Genomic DNA, 21478 nt, shown 5'->3' on the forward strand with positions numbered 1-21478 from the left:
TCAGTGGTGCTACAGCGGTGGCGGTGGGGCAGTACCCTGTACTCCGCCTGAGCCTGTCTTAAAGTTCTTGCAGAAATTTCCGCACGCAGCCATCTAGCATCTTGTTCACCATATCAGCACACTGGTGATTTTACTGTGGCCGTGGCGTGTGCACTCAGGCGCCGGGATCTTCCTTCAAAAGCTGCAACGAGCGGCCCTGCCTTCCTTCAGTGGTGCTGCAGCGGTGGCGGTGGCGCAGTACCATGCACTCCGCCTGAGCCTGTCTTAAAGTTCTTGCAGAAATTTCTTCACGGAGCCATCTGGCATCTTCTTCACCATATCAGCACACTGGTGATGTCAACTGTGGCCGTGACGTGTGCACTCAGGCGCCGGGATCTACCTACAAAAGCTGCAGCGAGCGGCCCTGCCTTCATTCAGTGGTGCTGCAGCGGTGGCGGTGGCGCTGTACCATGTACTCCGCCTAAGCCTGTCTTAAAATGCTTGCATAGATTTCCTCACGGAGCCATCCAGCATCTTGTTCACCATATCAGCATACTGGTGAGGTCAACTGTGGCCGTGACGTGTGCATTCAGGCGCCGGGATCTTCCTACAAAAGCTACAACGAGCGGCCCTGCCTTCATTCAGTGGTGCTGCAGCGGTGGCGGTGCCGCAGTACCATGTACTCCGCCTGAGCCTGTCTTAAAATGCTTGCATAGATTTCCTCACGGAGCCATCCAGCATCTTGTTCACCATATCAGCATACTGGTGATGTCAACTGTGGCTGTGACGTGTGCATTCAGGCGCCGGGATCTTCCTACAAAAGCTACAACGAGCGGCCCTGCCTTCATTCAGTGGTGCTGCAGCGGTGGCGGTGCCGCAGTACCATGTACTCCGCCTGAGCCTGTCTTAAAATGCTTGCATAGATTTCCTCACGGAGCCATCCAGCATCTTGTTCACCATATCAGCATACTGGCGATGTCAACTGTGGCCGTGACGTGTCCACTCAGGCGCCGGGATCTTCCTACAAAAGCTACAACGAGCGGCCCTGCCTTCATTCAGTGGTGCTGCAGAGGTGGCGGTGGCGCAGTACCATGTACTCCGCCTGAGCCTGTCTTAAAGTTCTTGCATAAATTTCCGCACGGAGCCGTCCACCATCTTGTTCACCATATCAGCATACTGGTGATGTCAACTGTGGCCGTGACGTGTGCATTCAGGCGCCGGGATCTTCCTACAAAAGCAGCAACGAGCGGCCCTGCCTTCATTCAGTGGTGCTGCAGCGGTGGCGGTGCCGCAGTACCATGTACTCCGCCTAAGCCTGTCTTAAAATGCTTGAATAGATTTCCTCACGGAGCCATCCAGCATCTTGTTCACCATATCAGCACACTGGTGATGTCAACTGTGGCCGTGACGTGTGCACTCAGGCGCCGGGATCTTCCTACAAAAATTACGGGGAACTTTAGCGGCTAATGTGGTGAAAGGCGAAAGCCTGAGAGCTGCATTCTGCTACGCGATTGTTCACCTTGCATTTTGTTGGTGCATTAAATAACTGCCAATTAATGACGCTTAAGGTTCAACTATAGGAGTGGAACGCGATAGCGTGTTGTAGCGCTGCCACGGAGGCCAAGGAACGCCACCACCCGTTCGGCGCGTCGTTGCCCTTTGAACGCAACGCTTTTTGAGGAAAGGAAATGGGGCTGTAATTCTCTGTCATCTCGGTGGACACCTGAGTCGCACCGTACAGGAAGGGAGGAAGTGTGAGTGAAAGAAGAAAGACGGACCGTAATGAAGAAAATGAATATTGTATTTCAGGAAAGGAAATTACGCATTAACTATGTCACATATCTCAGTAGACACTAGTAGAAAATTGTATTTTAGGAAAGGTAGTTGCGCAGTAACTGTCTCACATATTTCGGTGGACACGCGTCAAAATTCGCGCGCGGTGACGTCACGACAGTTTGGACCAATCCGAAACGCGGACAAATACGCCTTGCTCGTTGGTAAATTGGTTTTTGAGGAAAGGAAATATATCTGTCTCTCATATCTCGGTGGACACCTAAACCTCGTCGTAACGGGAAGGGAGTAAGATGGTAGTGAACGAAGACACCGTATTTACTAGACGCACCTTTGTTCATTCCAAACCTTTGAGCTGACAAGTTTTACTTCTTTGTACCCGTTGTGAAAATGCTATAAAGAAAAAAAAGCTGGCATGGCGGAGTGTTAGCGTGCTCGACTCGCACTCCGGAGACCCGGGTTCGATTCCCAAGCTCGGCCAATTTCTTATTCGGTTTTATTTATTGATCTGGTCTGACTAGAAAAGATAATTAGACTAATTTGTTTAGTAAGCAATTGACTAAACTCAGTCAAACTTGCTTGGAGCATCACTATACGATCTCTTTAATTGGTTGCATGGTTAGTAGCGTGGTTAGTTTGAAATTCGCGCACTGTGACGTCACGATCGTTTCGACCAATTGAACAGCGTGACATTTCTGTCGACAGCTCCTGCTTACAACGATGAGGCATTAAAGGCTTCCGCCTTAAAAGCTGCAACGAACGGCCCCTGTCTACATTCAGTGGTGCTGTAGCGGTGGCGGTACCGCAGTCCCATGTGCTCCGCCTAAGCCTGTCTTAAAATTCTTGCAGAAATATCCGCACGGAGCCATCTAGCATCTTGTTAACCATATCAGCACACTGGTGATGTCAACTGTGGCCGTGACGTGTGCACTCAGGCGCCGGGATCTTCCTACAAAAGCTGCAACGAGTGGCCCCTGCCTTCATTCAGTGATGCTGCAGCGGTGGCGGTGGCGCAGTACCATGTACTCCGCCTGAGCTTGTCTTAAAGTTCTTACAGAAATTTCCTCACGGAGCCATCCAGCATCTTGTTCACTATATCAGCACACTGGTGATGTCAACTGTGGCCGTGACGTGTGCACTCAGGCGCCGGGATCTTCCTAGAAAAGCTGCAACGAGCGGCCCTGCCTTCATTCAGTGGTGCTGCAGCGGTGGCGGTGGCGCAGTACCATGTACTCCGCTTGAGCCTGTCTTAAAGTTCTTGCAGAAATTTCCGCACGGAGCCGTCCACCAACTTGTTCACCATATTAGCATACAGTTGATGTCAGCTGTAGCCGTGTCGTGTGCACTCAGGCGCCGGGATCTTCCTACAATAGCTGCAACGAGCGGCCCTGCCTTCATTCAGTGGTGCTGCCGCGGTGGCGGTGGCGCAGTACCATGTACTCCGCTTGAGCCTGTCTAAAAGTTCTCGCAGAAATTTCCGCACGGAGCCGTCCACCAACTTGTTCACCATATCAGCATACAGGTGATGTCAGCTGTAGCCGTGTCGTGTGCACTCAGGCGCCGGGATCTTCCTACAAAAGCTGCAACGAGCGGCCCCTGTCTGCATTCAGTGGTGCTGTAGCGGTGGCGGTGGCGCAGTACCATGTTCTCCGCCTGAGCCTGTCTTAAAGTTCTTACAGAAATTTCCTCACGGAGCCATCCAGCATCTTGTTCACCATATCAGCACACTGGTGATGTCAACTGTGGCCGTGACGTGTGCACTCAGGCGCCGGGATCTTCCTAGAAAAGCTGCAACGAGCGGCCCCTGCCTTCATTCAGCGATGCTGCAGCGGTGGCGGTGGCGCAGTACCATGTACTCCGCCTGAGCCTGTCTTAAAGTTCTTGCAGAAATTTCCTCACGGAGCCATCCAGCATCTTGTTCACCATATCAACACACTGGTGATGTCAACTGTGGCCGTGACGTGTGCACTCAGGCGCCGGGATCTTTCTAGAAAAGCCGCAACGAGCGGCCCCTGCCTTCATTCAGCGATGCTGCAGCGGTGGCGGTGGCGCAGTACCATGTACTCCGCCTGAGCCTGTCTTAAAGTTCTTACAGAAATTTCCTCACGGAGCCATCCAGCATCTTGTTCACCATATCAGCACACTGGTGATGTCAACTGTGGCCGTGACGTGTGCACTCAGGCGCCGGGATCTTCCTAGAAAAGCTGCAACGAGCGGCCCCTGCCTTCATTCAGCGATGCTGCAGCGGTGGCGGTGGCGCAGTACCATGTACTCCGCCTGAGCCTGTCTTAAAGTTCTTACAGAAATTTCCTCACGGAGCCATCCAGCATCTTGTTCACCATATCAGCACACTGGTGATGTCAACTGTGGCCGTGACGTGTGCATTCAGGCGCCGGGATCTTCCTACAAAAGCAGCAACGAGCGGCCCTGCCTTCATTCAGTGGTGCTGCAGCGGTGGCGGTGGCGCAGTACCATGTACTCCGCCTAAGCCTGTCTTAAAATGCTTGCATAGATTTCCTCACGGAGCCATCCAGCATCTTGTTCACCATATCAGCATACTGGTGAGGTCAACTGTGGCCGTGACGTGTGCATTCAGGCGCCGGGATCTTCCTACAAAAGCTACAACGAGCGGCCCTGCCTTCATTCAGTGGTGCTGCAGCGGTGGCGGTGCCGCAGTACCATGTACTCCGCCTGAGCCTGTCTTAAAATGCTTGCATAGATTTCCTCACGGAGCCATCCAGCATCTTGTTCACCATATCAGCATACTGGTGATGTCAACTGTGGCCGTGACGTGTGCATTCAGGCGCCGGGATCTTCCTAGAAAAGCTGCAACGAGCGGCCCCTGCCTTCATTCAGCGATGCTGCAGCGGTGGCGGTGGCGCAGTATAATGTACTCCGCCTGAGCCTGTCTTAAAGTTCTTACAGAAATTTCCTCACGGAGCCATCCAGCATCTTGTTCACCATATCAGCACACTGGTGATGTCAACTGTGGCCGTGACGTGTGCACTCAGGCGCCGGGATCTTCCTAGAAAAGCTGCAACGAGCGGCCCCTGCCTTCATTCAGCGATGCTGCAGCGGTGGCGGTGGCGCAGTACCATGTACTCCGCCTGAGCCTGTCTTAAAGTTCTTACAGAAATTTCCTCACGGAGCCATCCAGCATCTTGTTCACCATATCAGCACACTGGTGATGTCAACTGTGGCCGTGACGTGTGCACTCAGGCGCCGGGATCTTCCTAGAAAAGCTGTAACGAGCGGCCCCTGCCTTCATTCAGCGATGCTGCCGCGGTGGCGGTGGCGCAGTATCATGTACTCCGCCTGAGCCTGTCTTAAAGTTCTTACAGAAATTTCCTCACGGAGCCATCCAGCATCTTGTTCACCATATCAGGACACTGGTGATGTCAACTGTGGCCGTGACGTGTGCACTCAGGCGCCGGGATCTTCCTAGAAAAGCTGCAACGAGCGGCCCCTGCCTTCATTCAGCGATGCTGCGGCGGTTGCGGTGGCGCAGTACCATGTACTCCGCCTGAGCCTGTCTTAAAGGTCTTACAGAAATTTCCTCACGGAGCCATCCAGCATCTTGTTCACCATATCAGCACACTGGTGATGTCAACTGTGGCCGTGACGTGTGCACTCAGGCGCCGGGATCTTCCTAGAAAAGCTGCAACGAGCGGCCCCTCCCTTCATTCAGCGATGCTGCAGCGGTGGCGGTGGCGCAGTACCATGTACTCCGCCTGAGCCTGTCTTAAAGTTCTTACAGAAATTTCCTCACGGAGCCATCCAGCATCTTGTTCACCATATCAGCACACTGGTGATGTCAACTGTGGCCGTGTCGTGTGCACTCAGGCGCCGGGATCTTCCTAGAAAAGCTGCAACGAGCGGCCCCTGCCTTCATTCAGCGATGCTGCAGCGGTGGCGGTGGCGCAGTACCATGTACTCCGCCTGAGCCTGTCTTAAAGTTCTTACAGAAATTTCCTCACAGAGCCATCCAGCATCTTGTTCACCATATCAGCACACTGGTGATGTCAACTGTGGCCGTGACGTGTGCACTCAGGCGCCGGGATCTTCCTAGAAAAGCTGCAACGGGCGGCCCCTGCCTTCATTCAGCGATGCTGCAGCGGTGGCGGTGGCGCAGTACCATGTACTCCGCCTGAGCCTGTCTTAAAGTTCTTACAGAAATTTCCTCACGGAGCCATCCAGCATCTTGTTCACCATATCAGCACACTGGTGATGTCAACTGTGGCCGTGACGTGTGCACTCAGGCGCCGGGATCTTCCTAGAAAAGCTGCAACGAGCGGCCCCTGCCTTCATTCAGCGATGCTGCAGCGGTGGCGGTGGCGCAGTACCATGTACTCCGCCTCAGCCTGTCTTAAAGTTCTTACAGAAATTTCCTCACGGAGCCATCCAGCATCTTGTTCACCATATCAGCACACTGGTGATGTCAACTGTGGCCGTGACGTGTGCATTCAGGCGCCGGGATCTTCCTACAAAAGCAGCAACGAGCGGCCCTGCCTTCATTCAGTGGTGCTGCAGCGGTGGCGGTGGCGGTGTACCATGTACTCCGCCTAAGCCTGTCTTAAAATGCTTGCATAGATTTCCTCACGGAGCCATCCAGCATCTTGTTCACCATATCAGCATACTGGTGAGGTCAACTGTGGCCGTGACGTGTGCATTCAGGCGCCGGGATCTTCCTACAAAAGCTACAACGAGCGGCCCTGCCTTCATTCAGTGGTGCTGCAGCGGTGGCGGTGCCGCAGTACCATGTACTCCGCCTGAGCCTGTCTTAAAATGCTTGCATAGATTTCCTCACGGAGCCATCCAGCATCTTGTTCACCATATCAGCATACTGGTGATGTCAACTGTGGCCGTGACGTGTGCATTCAGGCGCCGGGATCTTCCTACAAAAGCTACAACGAGCGGCCCTGCCTTCATTCAGTGGTGCTGCAGCGGTGGCGGTGCCGCAGTACCATGTACTCCGCCTGAGCCTGTCTTAAAATGCTTGCATAGATTTCCTCACGGAGCCATCCAGCATCTTGTTCACCATATCAGCATACTGGCGATGTCAACTGTGGCCGTGACGTGTGCACTCAGGCGCCGGGATCTTCCTACAAAAGCTACAACGAGCGGCCCTGCCTTCATTCAGTGGTGCTGCAGAGGTGGCGGTGGCGCAGTACCATGTACTCCGCCTGAGCCTGTCTTAAAGTTCTTGCATAAATTTCCGCACGGAGCCGTCCACCATCTTGTTCACCATATCAGCATACTGGTGATGTCAACTGTGGCCGTGACGTGTGCATTCAGGCGCCGGGATCTTCCTACAAAAGCAGCAACGAGCGGCCCTGCCTTCATTCAGTGGTGCTGCAGCGGTGGCGGTGCCGCAGTACCATGTACTCCGCCTAAGCCTGTCTTAAAATGCTTGAATAGATTTCCTCACGGAGCCATCCAGCATCTTGTTCACCATATCAGCACACTGGTGATGTCAACTGTGGCCGTGACGTGTGCACTCAGGCGCCGGGATCTTCCTACAATATTACGGGGAACTTTAGCGGCTAATGTGGTGAAAGGCGAAAGCCTGAGAGCTGCATTCTGCTACGCGATTGTTCACCTTGCATTTTGTTGGTGCATTAAATAACTGTCAATTAATGACGCTTAAGGTTCAACTATAGGAGTGGAACGCGATAGCGTGTTGTAGCGCTGCCACGGAGGCCAAGGAACGCCACCACCCGTTCGGCGCGTCGTTGCCCTTTGAACGCAACGCTTTTTGAGGAAAGGAAATGGGGCTGTAATTCTCTGTCATCTCGGTGGACACCTGAGTCGCACCGTACAGGAAGGGAGGAAGTGTGAGTGAAAGAAGAAAGACGGACCGTAATGAAGAAAATGAATATTGTATTTCAGGAAAGGAAATTACGCATTAACTATGTCACATATCTCAGTAGACACTAGTAGAAAATTGTATTTTAGGAAAGGTAGTTGCGCAGTAACTGTCTCACATATTTCGGTGGACACGCGTCAAAATTCGCGCGCGGTGACGTCACGACAGTTTGGACCAATCCGAAACGCGGACAAATACGCCTTGCTCGTTGGTAAATTGGTTTTTGAGGAAAGGAAATATATCTGTCTCTCATATCTCGGTGGACACCTAAACCTCGTCGTAACGGGAAGGGAGTAAGATGGTAGTGAACGAAGACACCGTATTTACTAGACGCACCTTTGTTCATTCCAAACCTTTGAGCTGACAAGTTTTACTTCTTTGTACCCGCTGTGAAAATGCTATAAAGAAAAAAAAGCTGGCATGGCGGAGTGTTAGCGTGCTCGACTCGCACTCCGGAGACCCGGGTTCGATTCCCAAGCTCGGCCAATTTCTTATTCGGTTTTATTTATTGATCTGGTCTGACTAGAAAAGTTAATTAGACTAATTTGTTTAGTAAGCAATTGACTAAACTCAGTCAAACTTGCTTGGAGCATCACTATACGATCTCTTTAATTGGTTGCATGGTTAGTAGCGTGGTTAGTTTGAAATTCGCGCACTGTGACGTCACGATCGTTTCGACCAATTGAACAGCGTGACATTTCTGTCGACAGCTCCTGCTTACAACGATGAGGCATTAAAGGCTTCCGCCTTAAAAGCTGCAACGAACGGCCCCTGTCTACATTCAGTGGTGCTGTAGCGGTGGCGGTACCGCAGTCCCATGTGCTCCGCCTAAGCCTGTCTTAAAATTCTTGCAGAAATATCCGCACGGAGCCATCTAGCATCTTGTTAACCATATCAGCACACTGGTGATGTCAACTGTGGCCGTGACGTGTGCACTCAGGCGCCGGGATCTTCCTACAAAAGCTGCAACGAGTGGCCCCTGCCTTCATTCAGTGATGCTGCAGCGGTGGCGGTGGCGCAGTACCATGTACTCCGCCTGAGCTTGTCTTAAAGTTCTTACAGAAATTTCCTCACGGAGCCATCCAGCATCTTGTTCACTATATCAGCACACTGGTGATGTCAACTGTGGCCGTGACGTGTGCACTCAGGCGCCGGGATCTTCCTAGAAAAGCTGCAACGAGCGGCCCTGCCTTCATTCAGTGGTGCTGCAGCGGTGGCGGTGGCGCAGTACCATGTACTCCGCTTGAGCCTGTCTTAAAGTTCTTGCAGAAATTTCCGCACGGAGCCGTCCACCAACTTGTTCACCATATTAGCATACAGTTGATGTCAGCTGTAGCCGTGTCGTGTGCACTCAGGCGCCGGGATCTTCCTACAATAGCTGCAACGAGCGGCCCTGCCTTCATTCAGTGGTGCTGCCGCGGTGGCGGTGGCGCAGTACCATGTACTCCGCTTGAGCCTGTCTAAAAGTTCTCGCAGAAATTTCCGCACGGAGCCGTCCACCAACTTGTTCACCATATCAGCATACAGGTGATGTCAGCTGTAGCCGTGTCGTGTGCACTCAGGCGCCGGGATCTTCCTACAAAAGCTGCAACGAGCGGCCCCTGTCTGCATTCAGTGGTGCTGTAGCGGTGGCGGTGGCGCAGTACCATGTTCTCCGCCTGAGCCTGTCTTAAAGTTCTTACAGAAATTTCCTCACGGAGCCATCCAGCATCTTGTTCACCATATCAACACACTGGTGATGTCAACTGTGGCCGTGACGTGTGCACTCAGGCGCCGGGATCTTTCTAGAAAAGCCGCAACGAGCGGCCCCTGCCTTCATTCAGCGATGCTGCAGCGGTGGCGGTGGCGCAGTACCATGTACTCCGCCTGAGCCTGTCTTAAAGTTCTTACAGAAATTTCCTCACGGAGCCATCCAGCATCTTGTTCACCATATCAGCAAACTGGTGATGTCAACTGTGGCCGTGACGTGTGCACTCAGGCGCCGGGATCTTCCTAGAAAAGCTGCAACGAGCCGCCCCTGCCTTCATTCAGCGATGCTGCAGCGGTGGCGGTGGCGCAGTACCATGTACTCCGCCTGAGCCTGTCTTAAAGTTCTTACAGAAATTTCCTCACGGAGCCATCCAGCATCTTGTTCACCATATCAGCACACTGGTGATGTCAACTGTGGCCGTGACGTGTGCATTCAGGCGCCGGGATCTTCCTACAAAAGCAGCAACGAGCGGCCCTGCCTTCATTCAGTGGTGCTGCAGCGGTGGCGGTGGCGCTGTACCATGTACTCCGCCTAAGCCTGTCTTAAAATGCTTGCATAGATTTCCTCACGGAGCCATCCAGCATCTTGTTCACCATATCAGCATACTGGTGAGGTCAACTGTGGCCGTGACGTGTGCATTCAGGCGCCGGGATCTTCCTACAAAAGCTACAACGAGCGGCCCTGCCTTCATTCAGTGGTGCTGCAGCGGTGGCGGTGCCGCAGTACCATGTACTCCGCCTGAGCCTGTCTTAAAATGCTTGCATAGATTTCCTCACGGAGCCATCCAGCATCTTGTTCACCATATCAGCATACTGGTGATGTCAACTGTGGCCGTGACGTGTGCATTCAGGCGCCAGGATCTTCCTAGAAAAGCTGCAACGAGCGGCCCCTGCCTTCATTCAGCGATGCTGCAGCGGTGGCGGTGGCGCAGTACCATGTACTCCGCCTGAGCCTGTCTTAAAGTTCTTACAGAAATTTCCTCACGGAGCCATCCAGCATCTTGTTCACCATATCAGCACACTGGTGATGTCAACTGTGGCCGTGACGTGTGCATTCAGGCGCCGGGATCTTCCTACAAAAGCAGCAACGTGCGGCCCTGCCTTCATTCAGTGGTGCTGCAGCGGTGGCGGTGGCGCAGTACCATGTACTCCGCCTAAGCCTGTCTTAAAATGCTTGCATAGATTTCCTCACGGAGCCATCCAGCATCTTGTTCACCAAATCAGCATACTGGTGAGGTCAACTGTGGCCGTGACGTGTGCATTCAGGCGCCGGGATCTTCCTACAAAAGCTACAACGAGCGGCCCTGCCTTCATTCAGTGGTGCTGCAGCGGTGGCGGTGCCGCAGTACCATGTACTCCGCCTGAGCCTGTCTTAAAATGCTTGCATAGATTTCCTCACGGAGCCATCCAGCATCTTGTTCACCATATCAGCATACTGGTGATGTCAACTGTGGCCGTGACGTGTGCATTCAGGCGCCGGGATCTTCCTAGAAAAGCTGCAACGAGCGGCCCCTGCCTTCATTCAGCGATGCTGCAGCGGTGGCGGTGGCGCAGTATAATGTACTCCGCCTGAGCCTGTCTTAAAGTTCTTACAGAAATTTCCTCACGGAGCCATCCAGCATCTTGTTCACCATATCAGCACACTGGTGATGTCAACTGTGGCCGTGACGTGTGCACTCAGGCGCCGGGATCTTTCTAGAAAAGCCGCAACGAGCGGCCCCTGCCTTCATTCAGCGATGCTGCAGCGGTGGCGGTGGCGCAGTACCATGTACTCCGCCTGAGCCTGTCTTAAAGTTCTTACAGAAATTTCCTCACGGAGCCATCCAGCATCTTGTTCACCATATCAGCACACTGGTGATGTCAACTGTGGCCGTGACGTGTGCACTCAGGCGCCGGGATCTTCCTAGAAAAGCTGCAACGAGCGGCCCCTGCCTTCATTCAGCGATGGTGCAGCGGTGGCGGTGGCGCAGTACCATGTACTCCGCCTGAGCCTGTCTTAAAGTTCTTACAGAAATTTCCTCACGGAGCCATCCAGCATCTTGTTCACCATATCAGCACACTGGTGATGTCAACTGTGGCCGTGACGTGTGCATTCAGGCGCCGGGATCTTCCTACAAAAGCAGCAACGAGCGGCCCTTCCTTCATTCAGTGGTGCTGCAGCGGTGGCGGTGGCGCAGTACCATGTACTCCGCCTAAGCCTGTCTTAAAATGCTTGCATAGATTTCCTCACGGAGCCATCCAGCATCTTGTTCACCATATCAGCATACTGGTGAGGTCAACTGTGGCCGTGACGTGTGCATTCAGGCGCCGGGATCTTCCTACAAAAGCTACAACGAGCGGCCCTGCCTTCATTCAGTGGTGCTGCAGCGGTGGCGGTGCCGCAGTACCATGTACTCCGCCTGAGCCTGTCTTAAAATGCTTGCATAGATTTCCTCACGGAGTCATCCAGCATCTTGTTCACCATATCAACACACTGGTGATGTCAACTGTGGCCGTGACGTGTGCATTCAGGCGCCGGGATCTTCCTAGAAAAGCTGCAACGAGCGGCCCCTGCCTTCATTCAGCGATGCTGCAGCGGTGGCGGTGGCGCAGTATAATGTACTCCGCCTGAGCCTGTCTTAAATTTCTTACAGAAATTTCCTCACGGAGCCATCCAGCATCTTGTTCACCATATCAGCACACTGGTGATGTCAACTGTGGCCGTGACGTGTGCACTCAGGCGCCGGGATCTTCCTAGAAAAGCTGCAACGAGCGGCCCCTGCCTTCATTCAGCGATGCTGCAGCGGTGGCGGTGGCGCAGTACCATGTACTCCGCCTGAGCCTGTCTTAAAGTTCTTACAGAAATTTCCTCACGGAGCCATCCAGCATCTTGTTCACTATATCAGCACACTGGTGATGTCAACTGTGGCCGTGACGTGTGCACTCAGGCGCCGGGATCTTCCTAGAAAAGCTGTAACGAGCGGCCCCTGCTTTCATTCAGCGATGCTGCAGCGGTGGCGGTGGCGCAGTATCATGTACTCCGCCTGAGCCTGTCTTAAAGTTCTTACAGAAATTTCCTCACGGAGCCATCCAGCATCTTGTTCACCATATCAGCACACTGGTGATGTCAACTGTGGCCGTGACGTGTGCACTCAGACGCCGGGATCTTCCTAGAAAAGCTGCAACGAGCGGCCCCTGCCTTCATTCAGCGATGCTGCGGCGGTTGCGGTGGCGCAGTACCATGTACTCCGCCTGAGCCTGTCTTAAAGGTCTTACAGAAATTTCCTCACGGAGCCATCCAGCATCTTGTTCACCATATCAGCACACTGGTGATGTCAACTGTGGGCGTGTCGTGTGCACTCAGGCGCCGGGATCTTCCTAGAAAAGCTGCAACGAGCGGCCCCTGCCTTCATTCAGCGATGCTGCAGCGTTGGCGGTGGCGCAGTACCATGTACTCCGCCTGAGCCTGTCTTAAAGTTCTTACAGAAATTTCCTCACGGAGCCATCCAGCATCTTGCTCACCATATCAGCACACTGGTGATGTCAACTGTGGCCGTGACGTGTGCACTCAGGCGCCGGGATCTTCCTAGAAAAGCTGCAACGAGCGGCCCCTGCCTTCATTCAGCGATGCTGCAGCGGTGGCGATGGCGCAGACCCATGTACTCCGCCTAAGCCTGTCTTAAAATGTTTGCATAAATTTCCTCACGGAGCATTCCAGCATCTTGTTCACCATATCAGCACACTGGCGATGTCAACTGTGACCGTGACGTGTGCACTCAGGCGCCGGGGTACATCATACAAAAGCTGCAACGAGCTACCCCTGTCTTCATTCATGGGTACTGTAGCGGTGGCGGTGGCCCAGGCCCATGTACTCCGCCTAAGGCCACATTCTCACAGCCGGTTTTTCCCTTGCTCCGTCGCCTCCGTCACGCCGGGAGCCGACGGAGGGGGCTGGTTTTGGACCGTTTCCCCCCCCCCAAATCGGGTGGCCGGGGCCGCCGGCTCCTGCTCTACGTTTCCGTCGAGCGGCGGCGACGGAGCCCCGCCCCTCGGAAAACGTACCAGTCATAGCGCGAGCTCGCTTTACGTCACCCGCGGCTTGCTTGCTGCGACCAAGAGATAGCGCTGGCGAGCATCGTCGTCGGCGGCGGCGATGCGCGGGTGCGCGGGCAGGGAGAAAATAAAAAAAGCCTGCTCACTTTTGTACTCTCCGTCGGGAGATGCACGCGTCTTGCGAGTCTTGCGCCCCGAAAAGCGCCCGCTGTCGAGGAACAGAGAGCGGATGACAGTTTTATTTCATATGGCAATATACGAGGTGTTCGAGCCAAAACGAGTCTCCGAATGAGCATTGTGTTTGCACTAGGCGTGGGATATACAATAAATGATTTGTTTTTGTTTTCTTTTTCGGGAGGGTAACGAAATGGGGGACGAAAAGACTGCTGCCGGGTTTAAAGCGAAGTGAAGGTGATGGCTGATGCAAAGGGTAGCCATCCAGGTGAAGAAAGGAGAAAGGGTCGAGAGAGGTAACTGCGGAGATAACGAAAAGAGCAGGAAAAACAAAATTCCGTTCACCCGTTGCTAGCTCTCTCAAGCCATTGATAACAAAGTTCATTACCACCCTACATATGTTCAATTTCGTTCATATCGGCCTGAATACTGTTACTGGAGCACTCATTTCTGCAGCGGCTTTAAAAGTAGCTTGCTATACTCATATATATTTGTTTTGGTGCTGTACGCGTGGTGTTTCGCTGCGAAAACAGGGGATTTGCGTAGAGTTAATAAACTAACTTCAAGCTTTTTCCACCGGCTGCGAGATCGCGTCGTTTTTTTTTCTTCCGATAAGAGCCCAGTGAAACAAAGCGCAAGCAGACGACAGACGACTCTCACCGCTACTTCGGCATGTCCTACGGACGCCACCGAGCAGCGTTTTTTTTTTCTTTTTTTTCGCGCGGAAGAAAAAAAAAAGCCACAGACGTAGAGTCACGTGGGAGCAGCGAGCGGCCGCCCAAACTGGTTTGCCGGTGTCCGGCGCCTCTTTCGATTAGAACACAAATCCGTTCCGTTGCGGCCGCGGTTTCCGGCTCCGTCGCCGCCGCGCCGGAGAGGAGACCGGCTGTGAGAATCAGGCCTGAGCCGGTCTTAAAATTCTTGAGAAATTTCCGCACTGAGCCATATAGCATCTTGTTCACCATATCTGCACACTGATGATGTCAATTGTGGCCGTGATGTGTGAATTCAGGCGCCGGGATCATCCTACAAAAGCTGCAACTAGCGGCTCCCGACTTCACTCAGCGGTGGCGGGTGGCGGTGGCGCAGTCCCATGTACTCCGCCTAAGCCTGTCTCAACATTCATGCAGCATTTTCCGCGCGGAGCCTTCCACCATCTTGTAATCATATCAGCACACTGCATACATCAACTATGGCCGTGACGTGTGCACTGAGTCACCGGGATCTTCGTACAAAAGCTGCAAGGACCGGCCCCGGTCTTCATTCAGCGGTGCGGTAGCGGTGGCGGTGGCGCAATCCCATGTACTCCACCTAAACCTTAAAATTCGTGCTGAAATTTCTTCACGGAGCTGTCCCCCACTAAATCAGGCGATTGTTTTATGACTGGATAGTTTACCCTGTCCTCAAAAAAAATTGCTACACCACCACCCCGGCTTTCACGGTAATTTTTAATAACAGTGTAGCCGGAAGGACAAATTTCTGAACCTAACATTGAAGACTGTAGCCAAGCCTCTGTCACCACGTCGGGCTAATACTCAATAGAAACACGTCCGAAGCGTGCGACCAAAGCACATTCGGCTGTATGTCTTTCCAGTGGAGATGTCAAGTGGATTTTTCCCGGGATTAGACACTCACTGCTCATTGGTATCCACCAAGCGGAGGCTTACGGCTACAAAGGAAAGCTATTCAACAGCTTCCACGGAAACTTCGTAGTTAAAGAAGAATTCGCCTCGAGCCACTTCGTGTTATCGTCCAATTAGCTCTCGCCCTGCTATATGCTAGCTGTCTAGGTTAGCTTAGTTGGTATGGTCACTGCTCCGGTCAAGCGGCGTCCCGGGTTCGAACCCCAGGGTAGAAGAAATTTTTCTCTAACTACGAGGTTTCTGTGGAAGCTGTATAGCTCTCCTCTGTAGTCATGTGGTTGTTTTTTGGTTGGATGCCCATGAGTAAGCATCCCTTATTACAGCTTAAACATGCTGCACCCATACATTTACCAACCTAAAATCTACGTGCTCATGCTTTTATACTGGCTAGGAAGAGGGTGTTCCACCTACAGAGTATTAGTGGTGCATTGTTAATAACCACAGATTTTAAAAATAGCTTCAACGTCATTAACGCAATGTATGGGGGCACAAACCAAGAGTGCAAAGTTATGTTAGTTGAAGTTAGTCCTTAGTACTCGAACCGCAAAAAAAGTACGATTCAGTAAGAATGTTTCAAATTGGGCTAATTGGTTAGTTGTTGGATCAAAGACCGTGAGTACAGTTCAGTTCTTGAAATCGATGCTTGACGAAGACTTCTACTAGACTTTAAAGTGTGCTTTTTTTTTCATGTGCGTGGATGTAGCACTGCTTCAGGTCAATGTTTCGTCTTCATTGCTAAAATGTTCTATTTGTAACAATCTAACGCTACTCATCAACTTCTTATTCAGCATTGCATTAAAAGTTTGAGCTGTAGAGAAATTATTGCTGAACGTAATTTAGTGATTTTCAAATGACCTGCGGGAAATGGGCTTCCTGGTGACTAACACTATAATTAAGACAACTGGCCTGTACGCATCGTATTCCTGCTTACTCATATCAATGGAGAACGTTTTGACAACTTGATGAACGAGCTCATTAAAGTGAGTTTTTATTAAAGTAATTTTTTATTCAAAAGGACACTGCATGCAGCCAATTGATACTCAGCGTGCTTTTTTGCAAAGGACAATGATGTCTTGCGTGTTAAGGCCCCTGTTGGGAGTGATGTGCAGATCTTCGAGGGCGAGGATGAGGGTCGAACGCTGCTGGACGACCTTTGCCAACTGGACGCACCGATGGTGATCACGTCTACGCGTCGCATCCTGTCTCTCCAGCTACGACTGTATTCGCTACGCCGAGACGCCGTCGAGGCCTCCTACCAAATGAAGGCGACGCGTGAGTGCCGACTCTGCTGACGGCTGCTGGCTTGCATGCATTAGTAGACGCAGCTCTTATAGTGCCCGATCCGCGCTTAGACTGCGCGTGTGGGGCCTATTTTTTGGCTCAGAGTGAGTGCTGGTAATGTATTTACATCCAGGTCAGCTTGGCGACAGCAGCTGGACGTGCCCTCAAATCTGCATGCTACAACAAATTGCGCATTCGGACAAAAGTCTTTTCATACACGAAGGCGCTCGCTTGCCACTCACTGGTTGTCTACGGCGTTCTGCTACTGAGCCGCAGGAAGTTGTGCCGTTCCTGCCCATAACGGAAGAATCTGTTTCTGAGCTACTGCAGCCAAGAAGCAAACGATGCCGAACGAAGGGCACCAACACTCAGTGATTTAGCAAAAAGTTGTAGCGCAAACACAGACAACCGCAGGAAGACGGCACGCGTACACAGGCGCTAACTGACAACTGATTGTATGTCAGGAGGTGGCTCCTAATATAAGGCTAAAAGATGGGAAGGTACAAAACAAGGATTGATAACACAGCCAACACAGTAGGACGCATGTTCAGGCAAGAAGAAACATAGCAAACCAAATCAAGTTGGTTTAGTTCTCTTTTTTCATTCCCTCAACAGTTACCCGGTTATTTAAAGTCGAACTCAGCAATAAAGAGAGACAAGGAAGGGGTGGACCGTCCGTATTAACCCTCATCGCGGAGCGGGCGCTGCGATGGACATCGACGCTTGTTACAGCGTGCTGCTTTGACTGTGAACCGTAAAGAAATGTGTTGTGGTTGGCGTGTGTTTAAGTTTAAGCGAAGGAAGCCCTCCTTTGCCGCCGCTTTGTCTTGGGGGTCTCGCACCTTCTGCGACTTAACTTGGACAATGGTCTCCACAACCCGCCGCAAACACTTTATCACAGTCGGTTGGGCTACGCCGACGTTTACTTCATTTCCTACAGTGCCTTGAAACCCACCGCCGGCAAAGAAGCGCAGCGCGCACAGCACTTGCCGCTCCACTCACCGCGCCATCACCCGCACACCTCCAAGTTCTACGGCGAGTCCGTCGCACAGCCATTGTGCAGTCTCCTTCCTATGCCAAAACGCTGAGAAAACTCGTCCCGCACGTCAAAACCGTTTTCATGCAACCTCCTACACCGTTGCTCGCACGGCCACCGGCGGTGTAAGCAGCCGCCATTTCCTGTCTCAAACGGTGCGAGACCACTCTTTACGGTCTGAAAAAATCGTATCAATCGGCTCGCATAACTAGGTACGCAACGTCAACACTTCTGCACATATATGACGTCAGCTGGCGACGCAAAAAACCAATATGGCCGCTGGTCACGGCCGACCAATAGGAAGGGTGCAAATAAGACACTTTTGAGACTGAGATTGAGACGATTTTGAGCGACTCGTAATCGAGCCCCAGGACTTGGCAGCACCATGGCGTATAAGCATTGCCGGCGCTTGCGGGACGAATGCAAGGCGCATGTCACCGTTGATTTTGTTTCATTCCTTTTCCTTTCACCTGCGATGCCCGATAAAACCGTGGCCCAAATCGCGCTTCAATCACAGTATGACTTGAGAGGTTTTGACGATTTGAGTCGGTGTTGGATGAGCAGTGCACATTCCTGTTGCAAATATGCTCGATTACCGGAAAGCGAACGTATACGGATCGCGGAACTTTCCCTGCACAGTTTCTTTTGATTTTGCCGTCGGCCCCAGCACGAAACCACGCCTGTGTGAGGCTAGACGCGCCATCGCCTTTGAGAATTATCAAGCTCAGATTTCGTTGAGCAGAGGACGCGGGGGATGCACCTGACTGCTGGAACAGCAGAATCCTTTGCCACTTAGATTTCAGGCGCCGCTTGTCGGCCCCACACTCTAAGAAAAAAGGTGTAAGAAGGGTGCATCTTCATGATTTATGCTATCTGAAGGCACATGTACTAAGGATGCACTCTGCTAACACCCACGTGGAGGCCGTTAGTCTCTTTCTGAAAACTTACACTTTTTTACGCTGTTAAAACCTGCTTTGTTCCCTCTGCGTGAAGACGCTGTACACTGAAGTATGCAGCCCTCACCGCCTCCCTTCTCGAAGACGACCCTCGCCCGAAAGCGGGGTGGCCGTATTATATTAAGGACAATAGTTAAGAGCTACACTGGCTTTGCCTAGCCAGAATAGGTAGGCGTGAGTCATCTGTGGACGCACGCTCCCCACTGCACTGATACTTTTCATCCGCGCTGGCGAAACTGACCGCGCCTCCTCACTTCTACAAGGGACCAGAAGCTCTTTCTTGGAAGAACACGTACAGCGATCTTCTCCCCAATTCCGCCTGACATGGTCGGCAATAATGGCGGACGAGGAGGCTTGGCGGATGCATAGAACGTTACTGGAAAAAGGTGCATTGGCCGCGATCGGCCGCAACAACGATCACGCACGCAAGCATCCTCTTGGTTGCTGACGTTGAAAATAATCACTATTTGGTGCATCTGCTCTCATACTAATGATTGGATATTATTTTAAGAAAGGAGTAAGTCAGCAAAGACAGACGGCATGATGGGTGCTGCGTTACTCCTCTGACCAATCGGAGCTCTGAATGAAATGAATATTTTAGCGCTTGACTCTAACAAGCACACCAGAGGGATGAAAATTATTCCGCTTATAACTTCGGCTTATGGGTAACCTTTTATTAAAGCAGTAATAAAACCTTCAAAAGGAGCCGTTTTGCTTCACAGCCAGCTTAAGCTATATTAGTTAGGGCTGTTCTTCATTTTCTAATAGCGTACTATAAACACCAGGGCGCTTAATTGCCTCCGTACAATTTCGAATAACGTGCACTGTTTTTCGAATAACCCCTCGTTGTGGCACATGTTCCTTAGCAAATGAAACGATATAGTGTTACACGAAATCAGAACTACGCTGTCTCAGGAGACTCATGAGACACGAGCCAAATCGCACCTTCCACCAGTCAAGAATGGCCTCAACAGTGCGCTGCTCGTTACAGTCGCTCGAGTCTTAAATGGAATATCAGCGATACCAGACGAATAACAGAAAGGGTTCAGGTTAATATGCATAGAAGTTAATAACTCAAAATCGGACGAACAATCAAAGATTGGTATGTAGAAAACCAGCGAAAACGACGCATTCACAAGGAGGAGAAGTACACAGGACAACGCTGGAAACACTACTGAAAATTCTTTACTTCGCCATCATCAGAACAGGTCGCACATGCGCGAGAGCACCACAAACGCTATCAAAACAGCAAACACAAAACTGATTAAGCGAGCGAAGAAACAAGTGGCAACCTATGTCCCATTCATGAAAGTGTACTCTTTTGCCGTGAACCTGACAGAGCTATCGCTGACGCATTCCGTTCCTAGCTGCTTGATTTTAAAAGCTTCTAAGATTTCTCGTTCTATCTGTGTTTTGCCGCGGCCGATGATTTTGACATTATGAAACAGAGGGGTGCAGTCTTTGCAGTGGTTGCAATGTCTTGGAAGATTTGCTGTGTTGCCTGGCTGCAGCGAAGTGCGGTGCTGCCTCATACGGTCGTTGACGCATTGACCCGTTTGACCTATGTAGGCCTTGCCACAGGACAGTGGGAGCGAGTAAACAACATCGGTTGTGCATTTGGTGAACATGCTCTGGTGTTTAACGTTACATTTCTTTTTTGTGCTGATTTTTGAGATACGTGAGCAAAGCGACGACAGTTTGGTGGGCGCAGAAAAGACTACCTTAACACCGTATTTTATGGCTACCTTTTTAACGTTATGTGAGACTTTATGCAGGTATGGCATTAAAGCAGGTCTGGATTCCTCACTAGGCGTTTCATCTCTTTTGTACTGTGACTTAAATTTACTTGTCAAGGTCTCAGCAATAGAAACGAGGACGTCCTCAGGGTAGCCCGCTGACCTCAAGCGGTCAAGTTGCGCTAAGCAACTCTTTTGCATATTGTGTGCACAAGACCTGCGCAGAGCATTACCGAGGCAAAGGTTGGCAATGCCTCTCTTCACAAGTTTGGAATGTGAGGAGGAGTAGGGCAGCAGGCTTTTCTTGGTCCGCGGAGAGTAGCTCCAGCAAACATGGCTTTCATCAGAGAAGGTGATAGTCAAATCTAAAAACCTAATTGAGTCATCAAGGGGCTCTTCATGAGTAAAACGCAAGTCAGGACAGGTATTGGTAAAGAAGGTCAAAATGTCATTTGCGGCCTCTTCGACACTGTCACGGGAAGTTAGTTTCAAGAAAATCGTCAACATACCTAAAAACTTTCACTACTCGATCGTCAATAAGCGTATCATGCAACACATTGTCAAAATGAGATAAAAATATGTGGCACAAAATAGGAGCTACACACGAGCCAATGGGAACGCCCTGCTTCTGTATGTACCTGCGGTTTTCATGTTCTACCACAGATTTCTTAATTTTCTTGAAACTAACTTCCCATGACAGTGTCGAAGCGGCCGCAAATTACATTTTGACCTTCTTTACCAATACCTGTCCTGACTTGAGTTTTACTCATGAAGTGCCCCTTGATGACTCAATTAGGTTTTTAGATTTGACTATCACCTTCTCTGATGAAAGCCATGTTTGCTGGAGCTACTCTCCACGGACCAAGAAAAGCCTGCTGCCCTACTCCTCCTTCCTCACATTCCAAACTTGTGAAGAAAGGCATTGTCAACCTTTGCCTCGGTAATGCTCTGCGCAGGTCTTGTGCACACAATATGCAAAAGAGTTTCTTAGCGCAACTTGACCGCTTGAGGTCAGCGGGCTACCCTGAGGACGTCCTCGTTTCTATTGCTGAGACCTTGACAAGTAAATTTAAGTCACAGTACAAAAGAGATGAAACGCCTAGTGAGGATTCCAGACCTGCTGTAATGCCATACCTGCATAAAGTCTCACATAACGTTAAAAAGGTAGCCATAAAATACGGTGTTAAGGTAGTCTTTTCTGCGCCCACCAAACTGTCGTCGCTTTGCTCACGTAT

General features: G+C 51.4%; 1 protein-coding gene across 1 annotated transcript in view; it reads left to right on the plus strand.

Annotated features, from left to right (window-relative positions):
* LOC149349147 (cubilin-like) overlaps positions 1–21478 on the plus strand; it is a 704018-nt gene that overhangs the window by 424639 nt on the left and 257901 nt on the right. The window contains exon 6 of the mRNA XM_089575415.1: positions 16344–16506. Coding sequence (XP_089431541.1) covers positions 16344–16506 — 163 coding nt within the window. The remainder of the gene's footprint in view (positions 1–16343; positions 16507–21478) is intronic.

This window comes from Amblyomma mixtum, chromosome 3 (genome assembly GCF_055824585.1).
Source record: "Amblyomma mixtum isolate Tamu chromosome 3, ASM5582458v1, whole genome shotgun sequence".
NCBI lineage: Eukaryota > Metazoa > Arthropoda > Arachnida > Ixodida > Ixodidae > Amblyomma > Amblyomma mixtum.